Source organism: Engraulis encrasicolus, chromosome 16 (assembly GCF_034702125.1).
Source record: "Engraulis encrasicolus isolate BLACKSEA-1 chromosome 16, IST_EnEncr_1.0, whole genome shotgun sequence".
In the NCBI taxonomy this organism is placed as follows: Eukaryota; Metazoa; Chordata; class Actinopteri; order Clupeiformes; family Engraulidae; genus Engraulis; species Engraulis encrasicolus.
In genome coordinates, this window is record NC_085872.1 from 22,190,104 (window position 1) to 22,208,171 (window position 18,068).

The following is an 18,068-nucleotide window of genomic DNA, read 5'->3' on the forward strand; positions in this document are numbered from 1 at the left end:
AGGTCACAGGGTATTCTTTTACACATCAATATGGGCAATTAAAGGACAGCAGAGAAAACCGTCTTCATACACCCAACTAAAGCTTGTTTAGGTCCCACATTTGTTATATATATATTTAGCGCAGACTGTGAGTAGTTTCAAAAACCTTATCAAGTCGAAGATTCCGGAACCTTGCACAACACACCATGCTAGGAATTCTGCGATGCTCACTTCGCCTTAATTGTTTTTTTTTCTTTCATTCATGCCATCCATATTAATAATTATGTTGTAAGGGATGGGAGGGAGGGAGGCAGGGGGGCAACAGAGGTTTCACCTCTGTGGGGTAGTGTGCAAGTAGAAAAATAGCTCCACAGACAGCAGGGGCACCAGAAGCTGTCTGAACAGTCTCCAACCGCCGTCTGCTTCCATGTAGGTTTTGAAATAAGCTTTACTTGAAATATATACGACAAGTCCTACTAATCCAACATCTCACCTTTCCATGTTGAAAGTCGGGGCGATAGTCATTTGATTCAGGTGCAGTGGCATAGCAGATAAGATATATAAAGGGGGTTGAAAAGCTCAAAAGATCTGTATGAGGAGAATGCTCCATGGCTGATCAAAGCAGAGCATTACTGCTACTTATTATAATAGCCCCACCTAAGATATGCTGTGATGGGAGAAGGAATGCTTGATAAGGCTTCTGAAGTTGCAAGTGCCATTAGTCTTCAGCTTGTGCTCTACCAGTGGCTTCCGGGAAACATTTAACGAGGGGAGCACTCCATTGCACTTGCACCATGGAATGAATGTATGCGATTCGGTTGGGATTTGCCAATTGGATCTGCAATAGAACACTCAAACATCTCCATATACGACTTTAATTTCTGCATGGGGCAAAAATATTAACAAAAAAAAACAAAACATTCTGACATTCTACATTTTGAAGGAAGTTTATTTTTGGTGGGGGTTACAAACTTGTATACACTTTTGTGAGAACCTAAGTGATACGGTACCAAACCGAGGACTCAAAAAAAAGAAATATTCTTTTGAACATCAAGTGCTCACAGAATGAACGACCACCATTTAAAACTTGAGCTACATGACTTAAATATTACACAACGACCGAAAAGATAAAACAAACCATGAAGTCTATCCCCTTCAATAAAACCTTCACGAAAAAAAGTCAATTAAGTGCTAAGTGTTTATGGTGTTGAAGTATGGCGTGGGGCACACTGCCTCAGTGTCGCGGTCCTGCAGTGTTAACCCATCGCTAATGGGATCACTGTTGCCTCTAGACTGATCAACTGAAACGCCGCCACAGCTCATGTTAGGAGGGGGAAAAAAAAATCGAATGCATTTCTGAAGAATGGTATTCTTTAGTATTCCGACATACAGATGAGGGGAATGGAATTATCACTTTTCAGCACTGAAGTTAATCACTGTAATACTCGTCGCAATCCCCACATTTGTAAAAATCCAGGACTACTGGGGTAGGTGAAAGCAATCCTTGGACTTGACTAGTGGGATGAGTTTTCAGTGCGAATAAACAAAACACCAATACTGCGCTCATTAACGTAAACAAGGAGGCTGCTGCTCAATATCAAAATGAACACGGAAGAAACAAACAAAAAAAAACAAACAAAAAAATCGTGCAGCCCTGTTCTTGTGTGCGAATGTATGTAGATAGGGGTGTGTTACAGTTCATGTTAACTCTCCTTAGTCTGGTGACACAAGGCCTCGAGTGACAAACTGCAAATGCAAATATCCATTACTCTTGGCTGAGTCTTCCTCAAGCCCATAAGAAGATGGCAGCACAACATTCAGAGAGAAAATTAACCAGGCTACCAAGGTAACTGATACAGGCTTTAAGCATGGTGGTAAGTTTTGTCAGTTTAGCCAAAAAAAGAAAGTAAGAAAAACAAAACGAAAGAAAAGAAAGAAAGAAAAAAACAAAAATCAGAGGTAAATTGTGCACGGGCAAACATAGAACCTGATTACTCTTCAGGTCTTGCTTTCTCCTTCATTTTCATGATCTAAACTAAAAACTTTTTTAAGGCAGACTGGATATGGGGAAACACTACCGCTGTTCAGGCGGTGTGTGCGGTCAGGATGGATCACTGCACCGTTGTTCCTGCTCCAGAAAGCTTGCTACCTACGACCAAAATCAATGATGAAGGTAGGCCGAGGAATGTGAAGGGGGTCAGGGGGGTGGGGGGTTGGGGGTAACGGAGGTGGTGGCAGTGAGTACAGGACAGGGTCAATCAGAGCAAACCATGCTCGGATTAAAGCCTGCCATGACAACCAAAACAAAAACCGGATGAGTTTCGTAGCTTTCTAATCCAAACATGCATCCAGCTAAACATATTGAAAGAGCAAAAACAAAAACAGAAAGAAATGGGAATGACCACATAATGTGATGGGAAAGGACAAACATTTCATGTCTGTTAATTAGAGTTTGTCAGAGGAATGCTAATTAGACAAAAAGCCAAGTGGAATGGGATGAGAGCAGGGGCGGGAGTGACATGGTGAGCAGGAGTCTTTAAGGGGTTGGTGGGGGGGCTGTGAAGACGTACTGAATGTTTTGGGACACAGTCAGTCAGCCATCAGATTAAAGAAGACTGTATAGGAAAAGGGTCCAGCACGGTTTTTGGGTTTTGAACTGAAAGGAATCAAGGTTGTTTGTCCAAGGCCGTGGCTTTGGTGCCATTTCAAAACCAACACTTTAGACTTTCTTGTTACAGGCATCGGCACAACCAGCCTGCACCCTTTGCTTGGTTTTACTTGGTCATGGCTTTGACTGCGACAGCACACTCCTCCCCCATGGCAGACAGGACAGAGACCTGGAAGAGATGGGTGGTGGGCAACAGAGATAGTCATTTGAATAGGTTTATTACAGAACTTGCATGGACAACGCATTGAGAGTGACCGCTGTAAAGTGGGCCAGATTACATTACATTACATTACATTACATTGCATTTGGCAGACGCTTTATAGCCAAATCGACTTTCAAAAGAGGACATAATCAAGCAAACATCACAAGCAAATACAAAGTGCACAGGAGATATACAGAACAACAAGTGCAGTAGCAAAGAGGGGTTTTTTTTTTCTGCAAGTGAAATCTAAATTACCTACACAAACTTTGTGTATGTCCATCCATATATATATATCAACACTTTTCCTCCCAGATTCTGAAAAGAATGATCAAAATAAAACTAAACGGAAGAAGGGAAGTGGCTCACCATGATGTCTTCGTTAGCTTCAAACTTGCTCTCGATCTCTTTTCCTAGATCACCATCGGGCAGCCTGAGGTCCTCACGCAGGTCTCCATTGTCCTTCATCAGGGTTAGGAACCCGTCAGAAATGTTGACCAGCTGAGGAAAACCACACATCACATGAGTGCATGCACTTACCACAGCTTAAATTGTTTGAGAAGTGTCCTATTACAGATTGGCCATACAACATACAACAGACAACAGTTTACCACTTTGTCAATCAAAGTGCATTATGGTTTCACTAAGCCTGTATGAATGTACTCATGCAGTTATCCATAACAAAACGTATCAGATCAGTGAGTTGGCCAATCACAGCTATTTTTTTTTTAAGCAATGGATGTGTCCTTTATCAGATTGGCCATAAGCTTACACCCATAGACTGACAGCAGTCTCTCCCGTAAATGGACCACTCTGTGGTGCTGCACCATAGTATAAAAAAACAATTTGATCAACGGTCGCACATCAGTGGAGGTTCATGCATTGCACTTGAAGCCCAATGTTTTTTGCCCGTAGCATCACCCAATACTACTTGGTCTGTGGGAAACACTGGACATTTACTTCGACATATACAGTTAAATAACAACAGAGGAGAAGACCTGTCTTTTTGTACATACAGCATAAGCCGTATTATGCTGAATAAATATCCCAGCAAAACAATGTCATGTGATGAACTACATCTGCATCTACTACATCTACATATGGATTCGCTTTTGGTAAATCCATAGAGCCAGTTTGAGCCGCCACTGCTGCGGATGCAAAGGAAGGAGACGAACATGTGCTTTGCCCTGCGTGGAGCTACAGGGTTTACCCCAGTACTTTATTGTTACGGCGACTACCTTGACAACAAACACCTATCACCTTGACTAGAGCCACTGAAAATATAACGATTTTGTGTCGTTATACATTTTTGGCCCAACCAACCACAAAAATGACTAACGAGGTTGTCATATCAGACTCCATATGAAACTGCACAACATAACCAATGACAATAGTCAAATGTCTCTGATACCGGTCAACCTCCCACCACCTTGACTAAGGGAAATTCTGTGGAACACCCTGAGCTACAGATGCTGACTAGGCTTTATTGCCAATACCAATTCACCTAATGGAGTGAATTCCTATTGGTTGACAGGCAGCCAAAAGTATTTGTGTTACTCAGGCCAAACAAAAGAAAGGGTTGAAGCACTTCTCTCCCAAAACAGTGTGTGAAGTGTCAGCAGCACACAAAGTACAGTAGTCCTCCAACATGATGCTGGTCAAGTAATTTTCTTCATATAGCACATTCATAAACACAATAGGCTTGTGTTGTAATACTAATGCATAATTGATATTTAGCTCTGGCATTGAATCCACCTTGTACAAGGGCAGAGTGGAGAATCCATCAAAGAAATGGCCATTGTCCAATCATGAGTTTATGCGAGGTGACTGAAAACTGCACTGTCCTTTACGTAATGCTCAGACTCAGCAGCACACATGACTGGCAGGTGACGAGACAAGATCATCAAGTCCTCACACCACTTTCTATAACAAACTCTGAATACCATAACAGTGTTTCCCATACATTGAGGAAACTATGGCGCAGTTTCCGAAAATGTAAAAATAAAAATAAATGATTTCCATTTAAAAATAAAATAAAAAAAAAGATTTCCTTCGCATTTTGCTCCTGGAGTAAATATATCCTATAGAGAAAACCATGAGTGCTTGAAAGACAGAGGGATCAAAAGTATAGTGAAGTTGTTGTAGTTAACTAAGGTTTGGGAGCAATAATAATAATATTAAAAAAACTTTCAGAGAAGGGACAGTTGGGATTTCACAGTGCTCCTCAATTCTTATCTGTGCTCCTATTTTGTTTTTGTTTTTTTCCATTGCATAGAACCCTGCATGAGGGACGAATGAAAAGTGTGTTGCAAATGATTCACTGTACTGCATTTTTTAAATATAAATGACGATGTACTACTACACATGTCATGGGTAAAATCTTGTGTGTAATTTCTCAAAACATAAATGGCTGAAATGCAGGCCTATAGTTTCTTCATGCACCAATGTCATACTTTACTCATTGTTTTGCCATTTTGCATTTACACCGTGTGAATTTCCACGCACAACCCCCCTCCAACCCAAGCCCAAGCCCAAATGTGGGGGGTTCAGCGTGCTCCCAACATGTGTTCAATTCATCATACAAACATCTAATCAGTCTCAAAAACAATAGTCAACACCCAACCACAAAACTGTCACAATTGATACACTGCAAGTCAGCAAATGTGTAAATATTTACTTTCATTTGTCGCTGAGCAGGACACGTCAGACAAGGAGTCACACTGACCTCAGAAGCACAACGCATAGTGGCAGGCACTTGACCCATGTGAAACTAACTGTTCAATTTCAATTTGTGTTCACAGATCTCCATCAAAGGTTCATGGGCTACTTTATAACACTATGAACACCCAACACTTGCATGCTGTCTATCTTTTTGAGCAGGGTTTTCAAAAGCCATGTTCCATCTCGCTTGTTGGTGTGTCTACCTTGCTACTTCCACTACAGTTGTCACCTAGTCTTTTTTAGCAGACCTGCAGAAAACCAGGGTACCAAATACCCTCAAAGATTGTCTATGGCGGTGATTCTCAAACTGTGGGCCAGGGCCGACTGGTGGGCCGCGAAGCTATATCATGTGGTCCAAATTAAAAGAGGGCCCCAGGTTTGGAAATATTGGCAACCCCTGGTCTATGGTAACCTTCTATTAACTGTCTCCGTTACAATCACATTTGCCAACTCTGGCTTCAGCAAAATGCCACTCCATCATTTGTTGAAAATATAATGAGCCATTGCCCGTTTGCATAGCCAACTTCAATGACAAAGGAATTGAAAATGCAGTCATCTGACCAAATCAGGTATGTAAAGCACATGTGACGAGGCAACTCTGTCGACCTTACTTGAACATGTGAAATAGTAATTCAACTGGCACTCTAATGACAGTAGCAGTCTGGGAAGGCACAGCCTACATACCATTCAGCCTTGAAATGACATCATCTGACATTCTCGTTTGAGGATTAAGTCTACTCTACAGAAGTATACCGTCATTTCACGACTCCAGTAGCACAATGTACTTTACAAAACAAACAGTCCTGGTGGGACAACCATGTCACATGTCGCCACATACACAAATGCACACGCCTAAAGACTGTCAGTTGCTTTTTAGCTCACTTTTGACAGATGAATGTACAGAAGTTCCACCTGATTCCACACTCACATCTGGGAAAGCTTTTCAGAGGGCGTGGCAGAAAAGTTCTCTATTCATCTTTTTAAGATTGAATATGAGGTATATTTGACATATTTGACAGATGTGATTGATTAAAAGACGACATATTTTTGGCTACCTTGTAGACCCCTCCAATCAGCACATGTTCCAGATATATACGTGTGGAGCAAGGCAGAACTACATTCATTTTGGCAAGTACCAGGCTAGATTGTTTTAAGAAAATAAAGCAAATATTTTGCAAAAATCAAATTATATAGGGGGCTAGTACAGCACTTGGATCATTTATAAATATTGCTGACTGTTCAACTCATTGTCTATCAACATTGTATGTATTCTGTATGCTGTCTGCTAGTATGGCTTACACATTACGATTCAACACAGCACTTGGCTTTGAAGGGGCCAATGTTTTCAATACTGCAATGCCAAATATTTTGTAGAGTCAACCACTGGTGTCAATTTAGTCAGATTTGTACTTCTTTCAGATCACTACAAACTTGTGTGTACACATGCTTTAATGTAGACAAATACTGTATTACAAACTGCAGAGTTGTTAAGCAGCTGGCTACCCCTCACTCCGTGCTTGCTTGAATGACCTCCTTGTGAGTCGCTTTGGTTCGAAGGGTCTGCAAAATGTAGCATTACAGCATACGTGTACTCATTATTTCGCGGTGATCCGAAAAAGCACAAAAAGGTGCGCTAGTGGCCAATCCTACCTCCTAGGCTTATGACGTCAACAAGTCATCTACAGCAGTTACGTTTTTGGCCAGTCCTGCTGCTGCAAATGTTATGGCTGATTTGTTGTTCAGTGGCAAGTGTAATGTAATTCTGACATGTAACCAAATGAGCATTACTGAAATAGAAATGCTGTGGGGAGACGATGACTGGACAGGGAGCTCAAAACTACAGTGTGACTGATCAGATGCTGATAACTCCCTCAAAATATGTGCAATGCCAATATACGCTTGAGTTAGCTTAAGCTGTAAGATAAAATGCACTAAATTCAGAGGAAGCAAGACAGTTAAGCTTATCAATATTGTCTCTGGATTTAACAGTGGGGCATCTACATATCAGTTAGCACATGTGGTTATTGCTAGTTGCCAGCAAGGCTTACGGTTAGCCTGGCGTAGATAGATACACTCCCTCGATTTACCGAACTCTCAATAATGGAATTACTGGGCAGTTGTGAGTCCTGCGCAACAGTCCATAGCAAATCCCCATACCACCAACCATAACAATGCACAAATTGTGTCCGGTGTAAAACCAGCTGAAAAGATAAGCAGCCAGAGTAACTTAAGTGAGCTTACCTGGTAATCAACCCTTTTGATGTTGGGGACATCCATGTTGTGTGTGGAGGGACAAATATCTTCATTCTTCTTACCAGTGAAGATATCAATTCCAACCATATGCACCTACGGATCAAGGCAACCATTATTAACCTTTGCCATCAGCTCACATGCTGGACCACATAATCTCTACTGACCACATGACCTCTTAAACTAACAGCTACATTTTCAATGTTTACCTTGGCATGGCCGTGCTTGCCAGTCTTGGAGGTTGACATTTCCACTATCTTGCACGGGCGTCCCTTCAGAACGACGAAGCCGTTCTTGCGCAGGGCGCTGCACTGCATTGGGTAGGTGGCAGAGGCGCCAGAATCTCCACTGGTGAAGTCAAGATCATGGTCTGCCATGGTGGAAGGCTATGTGTCTGAAAAATCAACAAACAAACAGACAGACAACCTAAACAAACAAGTTTTCTGCTTGAAAGTCGTAAGCCGTCCTGTAGTGTAACTGAACGTTTCGAGGCTCAATCAACACTTAATACAAGGCAAATAGAGCAGTCCGTGGCAGGCTTAAATCTACTTTACTATAGATTTGCAACAGTTGCAACTCTCGCCATTTTCATAACCATACAATATTGTTTGATTTCCGTAAACATTTGAACCAGGTCAGCACAGACCAGACAGGTGCTAAAATGGAGTTATATTTCTTGGCAGCAAGTACGCCTTTCTCTATGCATGGTCATGGTCTCCTGGCACTCCAGTTCCTCTCCTAGGGGTGGTGGTAGTGTACTGCTAGTAGACTACAGGGCTTACTATACAAATAATGAATAATATTATAAGAACAACAAATCAGAAGTCATGACAACTATTCAAAATAATATGGGCGTGTGATGGGAGTCATACTAGCAATACTTTTACTGCTTCATTCAATCCCAAAAGTCTCATCACTGATATCTGATACTGACGTATATAAAATAATCTACACCTAAATGCTGTAATTAGAAAGTGTTGTAATCAATGGATCTCTACTTGCTGCCATGAACTGTTAGGTAAGCTTTTTGATTGCAATTTAGGCTTCAGTCATCAGAAGTAATAGTGATGTTGGACATTATAGTTTAGACCTATAGAGATGGGAATGAGAATGATGCGACTGCTGAACCTGTAGGCTCTACACTAAACATTTCCATTGGCATCCATTTATGAAAGCATCCATTTTTCAATCAAATTCTCTGTCAAAATGTGGCTGTGCCGGGTCTGCTTTTATACACGTTTCCAGTAGTTCTACATTGCACTAAGTATTTATATAATTGGCTGGAGACGCGTGTATGTGGCCTGTAGGCTACCCCGAATTGTTGACGGAATCGAAATCACCCACTGTTCATGCAGACAGACAGACAGACAGACAGACAGACACAGAACAACCCGGTTCATCACTGTCTAGATCATTCCACATTTTTTTGGCCTACAAGACAGAAACCTATACAACCGACGAGCTATACGTCTTAAGTACACTGTTTATACATCTTGAACAGCTTTATACGGCAATATAGGCCTACAAATGGACAATATGGTAAGACAGGGTTATTAAAAAGGCTATGACCACGTAACTTGAAACTTGTACATGACGTCAGACGACTGATGAGGCCTACTTAAAGGGGTCCTATTATGCTTTTTCATGTCCATTACCCATTTATTGGGTTACACAGCATCTGTTGTATGTAAAAGCTTGGTGAAAGCTGCATTTCACAAATTGGCCTCTTGGGGGAGAATTTCTCTGCCGCAGGAACGCTGTTTCTCAACTGTCAGAGAACGCGTGGTTGGGTTTTCAACATTCTATAGCTTTTGTTTCCTGTACGGGTCTACGTCATGCTGTACCTAACATTGCTGCTTATGGGATGGAGTGTTGACGATGTCACAGACCATTTATTAATTGCAGAGACAGTAGACCTAATGCGCATTTGTTCATCGCAGCCACATAGCCTAGGCCTATCTGAATTTGACAGTATTGTGATGAGATGTATCCTATTTGTGAATACACCACTCAGTGTAAAAAAAATAGTGTACAAGAATAGTGTAGCTTACAAGGATAGTGTGATTTCGCCATCCACAAGTTTATTCCATTACGCATGTTTTTTTTTTTTTCAATTCATAAATCGGCTCCGTCAATAGGCTACAGCATCGGTCTAGACTGGAGGCTACACTCACCTGTGGCCCAAGTTATATATTTTTGTTTCATTGTGATATTAAAGCTGCATTTTACATTGATAAAATACCGGTTGGTAGGCCTATGGCTAACGGGTCAGAAACAGTTGAATGAGGAAGGTCGAAAACAGGCAGAACGCGTTAACACAGTTGCGCACTGAGAATCCAAAACACTTCCAAGTGGGTGAAAGACTCGAATCTCTCCTTTCTCTCTCTATTCGCTTCAGGGCCGTTTTGCATATGCTGTTGGCAAGACTAACTTTTGTTTGGTAAGATGTGAAAACCCTACACTTGTATTGCCGCTTGAAGCATAATAGGCCTATNAATTAGAAGACGTGCGCTGATGTTATCCAAATAGGTATCACGACATGACCAGCAGCCGTTTGCATCAGCAATGTTGGCAAGGATTAGCCAGTTAGTATAGGCTATGCGTAGGCTACAATTCAGTAATTAAAATGCAACGCAGTTTTGTTCATCATATCTGCAAGAGCAACGTGGATATTGGCTTGACGTCGTTTAAAACTGGTCGAGTCGTCGGGCGGCATGCCAAAAATAATGAAACTGAAACGGATAGGGCCTATTGTTATATAAAAAAAATCCTGTCCTGTCGATAAATGCGAACAAAAAAACCACGAAACCGAGACTAGGCCTAGGCGTTATTCAGTGGCGTGGCGTGCGTTATTTTTCCGAGGAAGCCAGGGAAAACAAAAAAAAAATATATAATGTAATGTAATATAAAATAATATAATATAATATAATATAATATAATATAATATAATATAATTATTAACCAGTAGCGGCGGCTGGCTGGGACAACAAGCAAGGCAGAAAGTTTGGCCATGAGAATAAAATCAATAAGGTATAATTTATGAGATGCATTGCATGTTTGCGAACCAGGAAGGCATATAACTGCCCAGAACTCCGGCGAAGCACGGGAAGGAGAGGTCTGTTTTGGACAGCACACCACGAGCGCAGCTACAGCACTTGATCATGCAGTGCGACTACTTTTGTTAAGAAATAAATAACAAGAAAAATACTATGTCTGTTCAGAGTTGGAGTAGTGACAAGCAACACCGCAAGAATTTGCACTTTACGCACGACACCAGATGCTCCACAAGCCCCCTAAACACAATTCAGTCTCATCCTTAAGCGCCAGTTCAAATGCCCCACAGAACAGAATGCAATAACACAGACAGACACCGGACACCATGCACTGACTGACTACTTGACAGTTATTCTACTGATGACTAGGTTCAACCGGCTGCTCTGAGTCGTGAACGTCTTGTATCGAATGTCAAATGTTGTGTGTGCGACCTCTCTATGGTTGCCAGATGTATGGCGATTTCCAGCGCAAACGTGCTACACCAAAACCCATTGAAAAATAACCCTGATGCACATGGTTGAAACAGAGCACAGCAGAGCACAGAGAAGTGGCATGATGCATATATTTTGGACCTGGTGGCACATTATGCCATCTAATAATCACCATAGCTTATTGCCATAATAGCAAGAGCTAACAAGCAGCGAGCAACAAAGCTAAAAACAAAGCTAGCTTCACAAAACGTTAGGTGGCCTGCTTATAATCTACCTTTCTGAAACAATAAAGCAAGTGTGCCTACCGTTGTAGAAGTTATCCTGAACGTATATTTGTCCATGTGAAAATCCTGTCGTTATGTTAAATCCATTTTATGCATTGCCTGCCTTGACATTGGGAGCCATCGGCTGTGTATGCGTGCTTTAACTGTGACTATTTTGCCCGTAGTCTGTTCAATGTAGTTTCTACAGGCAGGTAAAGTGGCTGCCGATCCTGAAGTATCATCCGTTTCCCTCCTTGGCAAATCATAGACGGGCGAGATGATTTATCTCGTGACCAATTTTGAGCAATATGATTGATCAAGCCAGGCGCGGAGTGGCCATCGGGAGATCGGGGACTTGTCCCGGTGGGCCGCGGCCGCGAAATATACTTCAGCGGCCGCATTATGTTCTCTGCCGGCCCTAAAGTGCTTAACCACATAATGTTCTCAGCCGGCCCCAAGGAGTTTGTACGATATAGCATGCATAAACTATTTCCAATTCACTACTTAATCATGAGAAACTGACTCACCACTATATATACCGTCTACCCGACCGCAATACCTCAGTGACGGTGTCAAACAGTAAATTGGCCACACCCCTCCTCTACTGATAATGTTCATACACCGTAGATCGCGGATGTTTACTAGATCTTAGTAACATAGTTTCGTTTTCAGTATTTCAAGAACCTGTGATATTTATATTGGTTACCAAGGAATGGAAATATTAGTAAGTTGTGATTTATTTTCCGATTTCCACATGACTGTTACAGTTTACAGTCTGCCACTCCAGATTCACTTGTTCTGTGGTTATTGACTTGGGTTACGAACAGACTCCACCAAGTGGTAAGGAGGTGAACTGCAGCTAAGCAGGAAAACACGTTGTACATGTTTTGATGGCATTGGTTTGTTAGAACTAGCGGTAGGCTTATATCTCCTTACAGTATAATGTATATCATACATATATTTATATGTGGCACATTTAGGATGTAGCTTATGTAATGTCTGAAGAAATGGAACAAAATAATTAACACAAAATTCTGATGTGAGCAGTGCTGGGTGTGTAGCCTAAACTGTGGATTAAAATGTAATTGCAAGAAACAAAGACATTTGCTGCGACGAAGACAGCGTTTTAAGGTAGGCCTACACCGTTTGGTTATACATTTTGTTGACTTATGGTTGTGCTTTGAAGTAGCTAGGTTTGGCTTATTTGCTGCATGGTGGGTTTATTGCACAATGTAGACAGACTTTTTGTAAGCTATAGGCTACTATACTATATTTTGTAAGCCTACTCTTCTAAAAATCCCCACACTCAAAACTTTGTGCCCATGCTAATCCTGTCTTCCTTAAACGATATTTCAATTTCAAACTGTCAAAATGACAGTGGAGTGCACATTTCCATGATGTAAGTTAGTGATGTAGCCTAGGCTAGGCCTATGAATGCTTTGGACTGTGATGATGGCTCCAGTGGTGTAGTCTACTTTTTGAAGTGGGTATACTGTATATTTGAGCATTTTTTGATGTGTAGGCCTACTGTATATATTTGTGCTATTGTAAATAATGGATCAATCAATTTTAAGTGGGTATACTGTAATCCCTGAAATTTTGAAATGGGTGTGTATACTTCGTTTTATCGTTTTACGTAGACTACACCACTGGCTGTGCATTTCATCAAGGTGTAGGCTAAATTCTCCAATTCAGGTTGATATTTTGACAACACTAATGTTCACATGTAGTACGACTGCAGATTTCGTGGCTTTTGTCTTTTTGGTTAGGAAACCATGTTGTTCGCTTTGTTTTTTTTTTTTTTTTTTTTTTTTTTAAAGAGGGCCGCCAAGGGGAAAATTCTCCCGGTGGGAAAAGGTGGGCCACTCCGCCCCTGGGTCAAGCATTCGTTTTTTTCAAAACTCCAGAATTTTATGGCTGCCAACTCGCGTTGGCACCAGATTTTTTTTAGCATCGAGAGACGTGTAGTACTTTGTTTCACCAGATGGTTACCCAATGGTAGGGGGTGGGGCGCTATTTCCCCAACTGGAAGGAAAATACTCACAGAGAGTGACGAGAGTGGGGAATATTAAAATAGGAGACTCGATAGACAGAATGTTTTAATGATTAACGATATTAAAGCTGTTGTTGGTTTAATTAGGGGATGCCTGGCATCCCTTGGCATCTGCGACGACACGCCACTGGTGTTATTATAAGACCCAGTATGAAACCAATCCATCGAGGACTGCCCATTGCGCTTCCAATCCAGTGGGCGCATCATTTCTGCCGGGGACTAAATAGAAATGCAGTTACTAAAATGAAACCATGCACCTGAAAATACATTGAAATGTATTTTTATGAAGCATAGCCTATCACCATTGTGCATTAGGCCTACAGACAACGAGCAAACAGGAACTCATTTTTAAAAGCCAACAACGCGTGCGCTCAGTAGCCTATTCAGGCTGGCTTGCAAATAGACCACAGGACGAATTTGAACACGGAGTTCATATCACAAATAGGGTGTCACGATATCACTGACAGACGTTGAATTGATAGGTTTGAGTCCGACAAGTCGTGCCCTTGTCTTACTGGGCGCACTCTTTCAATTTCGGACTGCGTCTTTGACAGCCAGATGGGGGCTGCCGCGGGAGCGAAGAAAATGTCCACAACTTCGCTGAATAAATAGGCCTATCCTTTGAACTGTGTACAGCAATTGCAGATGATTAGCTTATTGGATAGCCTATTTTGTGAAGGTTAACTTGTCATTAACAAGGGAATGTGATCTGATTTCAATCCCAGAACATTCTTTGTGTCTTCAAATTTCCACCTGTCAACAGCAGATCTAGACTTCTCCCACCTAGACCAGCGCGACACTTGTCTGTTTGCGAGCAGTAAACTTGGCTGATAACTTCAACTTTAGGGCTACAGTATGCAAGGCTAGACAGCGGGTTAACCAATCAGGCCCCTACTGTTGCGTTAATAATGTTTGAGATAAAGATTCTTCAGCGCAGGATATCAGAAATAAACAAGACAGCGCAGATGGCTATTATTATTATTATTATTATTATTTTAATTATGGTCACAATCGCGTTATTACGCATCATATGCAATATGCGTATTATTTCATGAAACCTCAAATCGGAAGCAATAGCCTGTACCCAGCACTTTCAACCCTTTCTCAGATTAATGGCAGCCTAATTGTCCCAAGCGATTTTGAAATCAAACTGAAGCCCATGCACGGAAGACTCGCATTGGATAGGGACAGGGTTTCAGCAAATGACACAGCAAGGTGCACAAATAACAACTTGGGACTTATGATGCGTCCTTTTCAGATTAATTGTGGACATTGGGTGAACTATTTGGCTGTCAACTTTAGACATAGGCTACAGGGTTGGATTCCAGGTCAAAAACAGCTGTGCTGCTGACGTAATATTAGTAATAGAATGCTTGATGAAACGCTCCATGCTGCGTCGAGATTTCAGAATGTTGAAGGGTCTAACATTCTGCACTTCCACGCGTTTCAAACAGGCGGCGTAGGGTGCATGTACACAATGATAAAAAATAATGGACATGAAAACAAGTGATCATTCAAAATTAACTCCACTAACCACAGTAAAGCAAAATATTAACAATGAAAGTTATTCTAAATAGCATAATAGGGCACCTTTAAATAAGCTCAATCATGAATCATTTTTTTCACATAGCAAAATTAAGCAGTCATACTCCTGAAGGAACAAACATCCAGGTTGCAACCAACCACTAGTGGGATGGACAATTTATGGATTTACCGTACCCAAGCCGACTAGCAAAAGGTGAAGTAAACTTGGCTTGCATACAGCCTTGTTGCGGGGCGCATCAATGGAAAAACAAATGAACAACACGCTAGCGACAAACACAGAGCCTATGTTCGGTGAGTAACCATAAATTGTGTGGTTAGACAGCGGAACAGAAATGTTAGGATTAAAGTCATCATGGCATTCAAGTCTACGAATTGGATCTTAAACGTAGCATGTTATATCGAGAACAGGACACCCACTGCTATAACTGCAAATTTGCTAGCATGTTAGCGCAAAGTAAATCCCCTGTAACAGTTAGCTAGCAGTTGCCGAATAAGTGACTACTGATGCTGTGCAATGGCATTGCAGGTCCAGACTTTTGAAATTAGTAACTGTGTGCGAAAGTCGAATGGCTAATGTCACTGTACAGTTGAATATGGCAATGTGGTTGAGATAACTCACAAGGTCGCTGACTCGGTTTTTAAAACTTCATCAGCTCGAGGGAGACAAATAATAGCTAGCTAGTTAGCACGACTCCACACCCTAGCGCGTTCTTTGGATAGGCTGCGTGGAGCGAGGACTGGCGGCAGTATTTGCATTATATAACTGCCATGTTGGTGTTGGATAAGTTTACCTATGTACGCAGAAAACGGTTAAAAATGTGGTTTCTAAAGACAACAATTATGAAAACTGTGAAGGGAAGCATGCGCCATGCTATTTCTTACCTTTCAACAAAAGGAATCCTTCAGTGCGCAGACTCAACCACTTCTACTGCGGCAGGTTTTTCCCCCTGAGGGCGGGGTTTTACTTGGGATTCACTTCCGGCACATGACGTAACTAAAAATATCTATCCTAGTAGATGGCTCTGAGGCTACCTTGTATTTTCCCCCAAAGCATAGTGTTCGTCCTGTTGGTTGGTCTAGGTATGCAAACAATTTGATAGGCCTACTTGAAATTTGACATAGATTGATGTGTTCTTAACACCAGGTTCAGGTCGTTCTGTAACTTTAGGTCTATGCAAAAGTACAATATTATTTCAAGCAATCCTACACATTTCCGAGGTGAGGTAACAAACATGATTTCATGTCAGAGTGAGTGCTCTGGCAGCCACCCCTGTGTGTTGAAAAGGGATGGGCAACAATTTATGATGAGGAGGGCCACGTTTTATCATCACCACCAACAGAGGGCCACATGACCATGGACCGACTGCCGATATTGTTTGTGTACTCTATTGGCCACCACTATAATTACAAAGGATGGATTCAGTAGGCTATATAAAAATCTGTCCATTGCTTTTTTTTTTTTAATTACCGTATTATAGGGGCCACACTGAGGAGGTGTGTGGTCCCCGGGCCTCCAGTTAGGCCTACCCATCCCTGGTTGGTGACCTATTCCAAATGACTCAAACATGTTTGGAATTGTTTGTCCTTTGTTTGTGCAGGTAAAATGAATGCATGTGCACAAACCGTTCTCATATTGATTAAACTTTTTATTTTTTCAATGTAGCTCACTCAGCACCCCGTCAACATTCAGATGTCTACAGGCAAAATTAACATGTGCGCACCAACCATTTTTATGTTATTTAACTTTTATATTTTTTTGAAAGTAGCCTATAGCCTTCTTCACTTGAGTAGCCTACCACATCAACATCCAAATGACTGAAAAATGGTTGGAAACATTTGTTCTTCATTTGTGCGCGTTTGTGCAGGCAAAATGAACATTTGTCCACAAATCGTTTTTTAATAATTCAACTTTCTTTTTTGAAAGTAGGTCCAGGACCCAGGGGGACCCAGCACCCCGTCAACATGCAAATGACTCTGGAATCGTTTGTGCTTCTATAATTTAAAGGTGCACTGTGTAATATTTTTAGTGGTTTATTTCCAGAATTCATGCTGCCCATTCACTAATGTTACCTTTTTCATGAATACTTACCACCACCATCAAATTCTAAGTAGCTTATTCATTATGACTGGGAAAATTGCACTATTCATACATGAAAAGGGGGATCTTCTCCACGGTCCGCCATTTTCAATTTCCAGAAATAGTCATTTTTAGGTGAAATACTTAGGCCTACAGTAGGCTACTTTGGTCATAGGCCTACTAGTAAATATTAGCTCATTAATTAGTAAATATTCATGAAAAGATCAACTTTGGCAGTAGACAACACAATTTCACTGAACAGTGAATAGCAATAGCCTACCTACTCTGGACACCATCTTCCACAGTGCACCTTTAACTGTTAACTCTCTTTTTAAATGCGTCCAAGCATCTCTATAAGAGGGTATGTCCGTCCGTCCGTCCGAGTGAAATGCATTCTTTAAATCGTCCAAAACACGATCTTTGCATTCATTTTTCGCGTTACTAATTTCATATTTGTGCTTTAAGACGCATCTTTGTCCTCCTGCACGTAGGCTTACTAGCAGAGTTGGCGTGGAACTTTATAACCTCCCTCCCGAAAGCCTCATACAGTGTCGATACCGTTGGACTGGAGGACTGGTTGTGCACAAACGAAGAAGAACGATAAGGACCATTTTCGAGTCATTTGGATGTTGACGAGTGCTGACCTACTTTCAAAAAAATTAAAAGTTAAATAATATGAAAATGGTTTGTGTACAAAATGTTAATATGTTAACGTAAAACCTTGAAGCACAAACGATTCCAACAATTTTTGAGTCCTTTGGATATTAATGGAGTGCTGAGCGACCTAAGGTCACCAACATCATAAAAGTTAAATATCTTCAAGATGGT

At 41.3% G+C, this 18,068-nt stretch overlaps 1 protein-coding gene across 1 annotated transcript; it reads right to left on the reverse strand.

Annotated features, from left to right (window-relative positions):
• Window positions 1-907: 907 nt before the first annotated feature.
• Window positions 908-16,122, reverse strand: eif5a2 (eukaryotic translation initiation factor 5A2). Its single transcript, XM_063219006.1, has 5 exons — window positions 16,046-16,122; window positions 8,027-8,211; window positions 7,809-7,913; window positions 3,216-3,347; window positions 908-2,816 (listed from the first exon to the last, which is right to left on the reverse strand). The coding sequence occupies exons 2-5, from the start codon at window positions 8,192-8,194 to the stop codon at window positions 2,754-2,756; spliced, it is 468 nt and encodes a 155-aa protein (XP_063075076.1). The 5' UTR covers window positions 8,195-8,211; window positions 16,046-16,122; the 3' UTR covers window positions 908-2,753.
• Window positions 16,123-18,068: the final 1,946 nt, after the last annotated feature.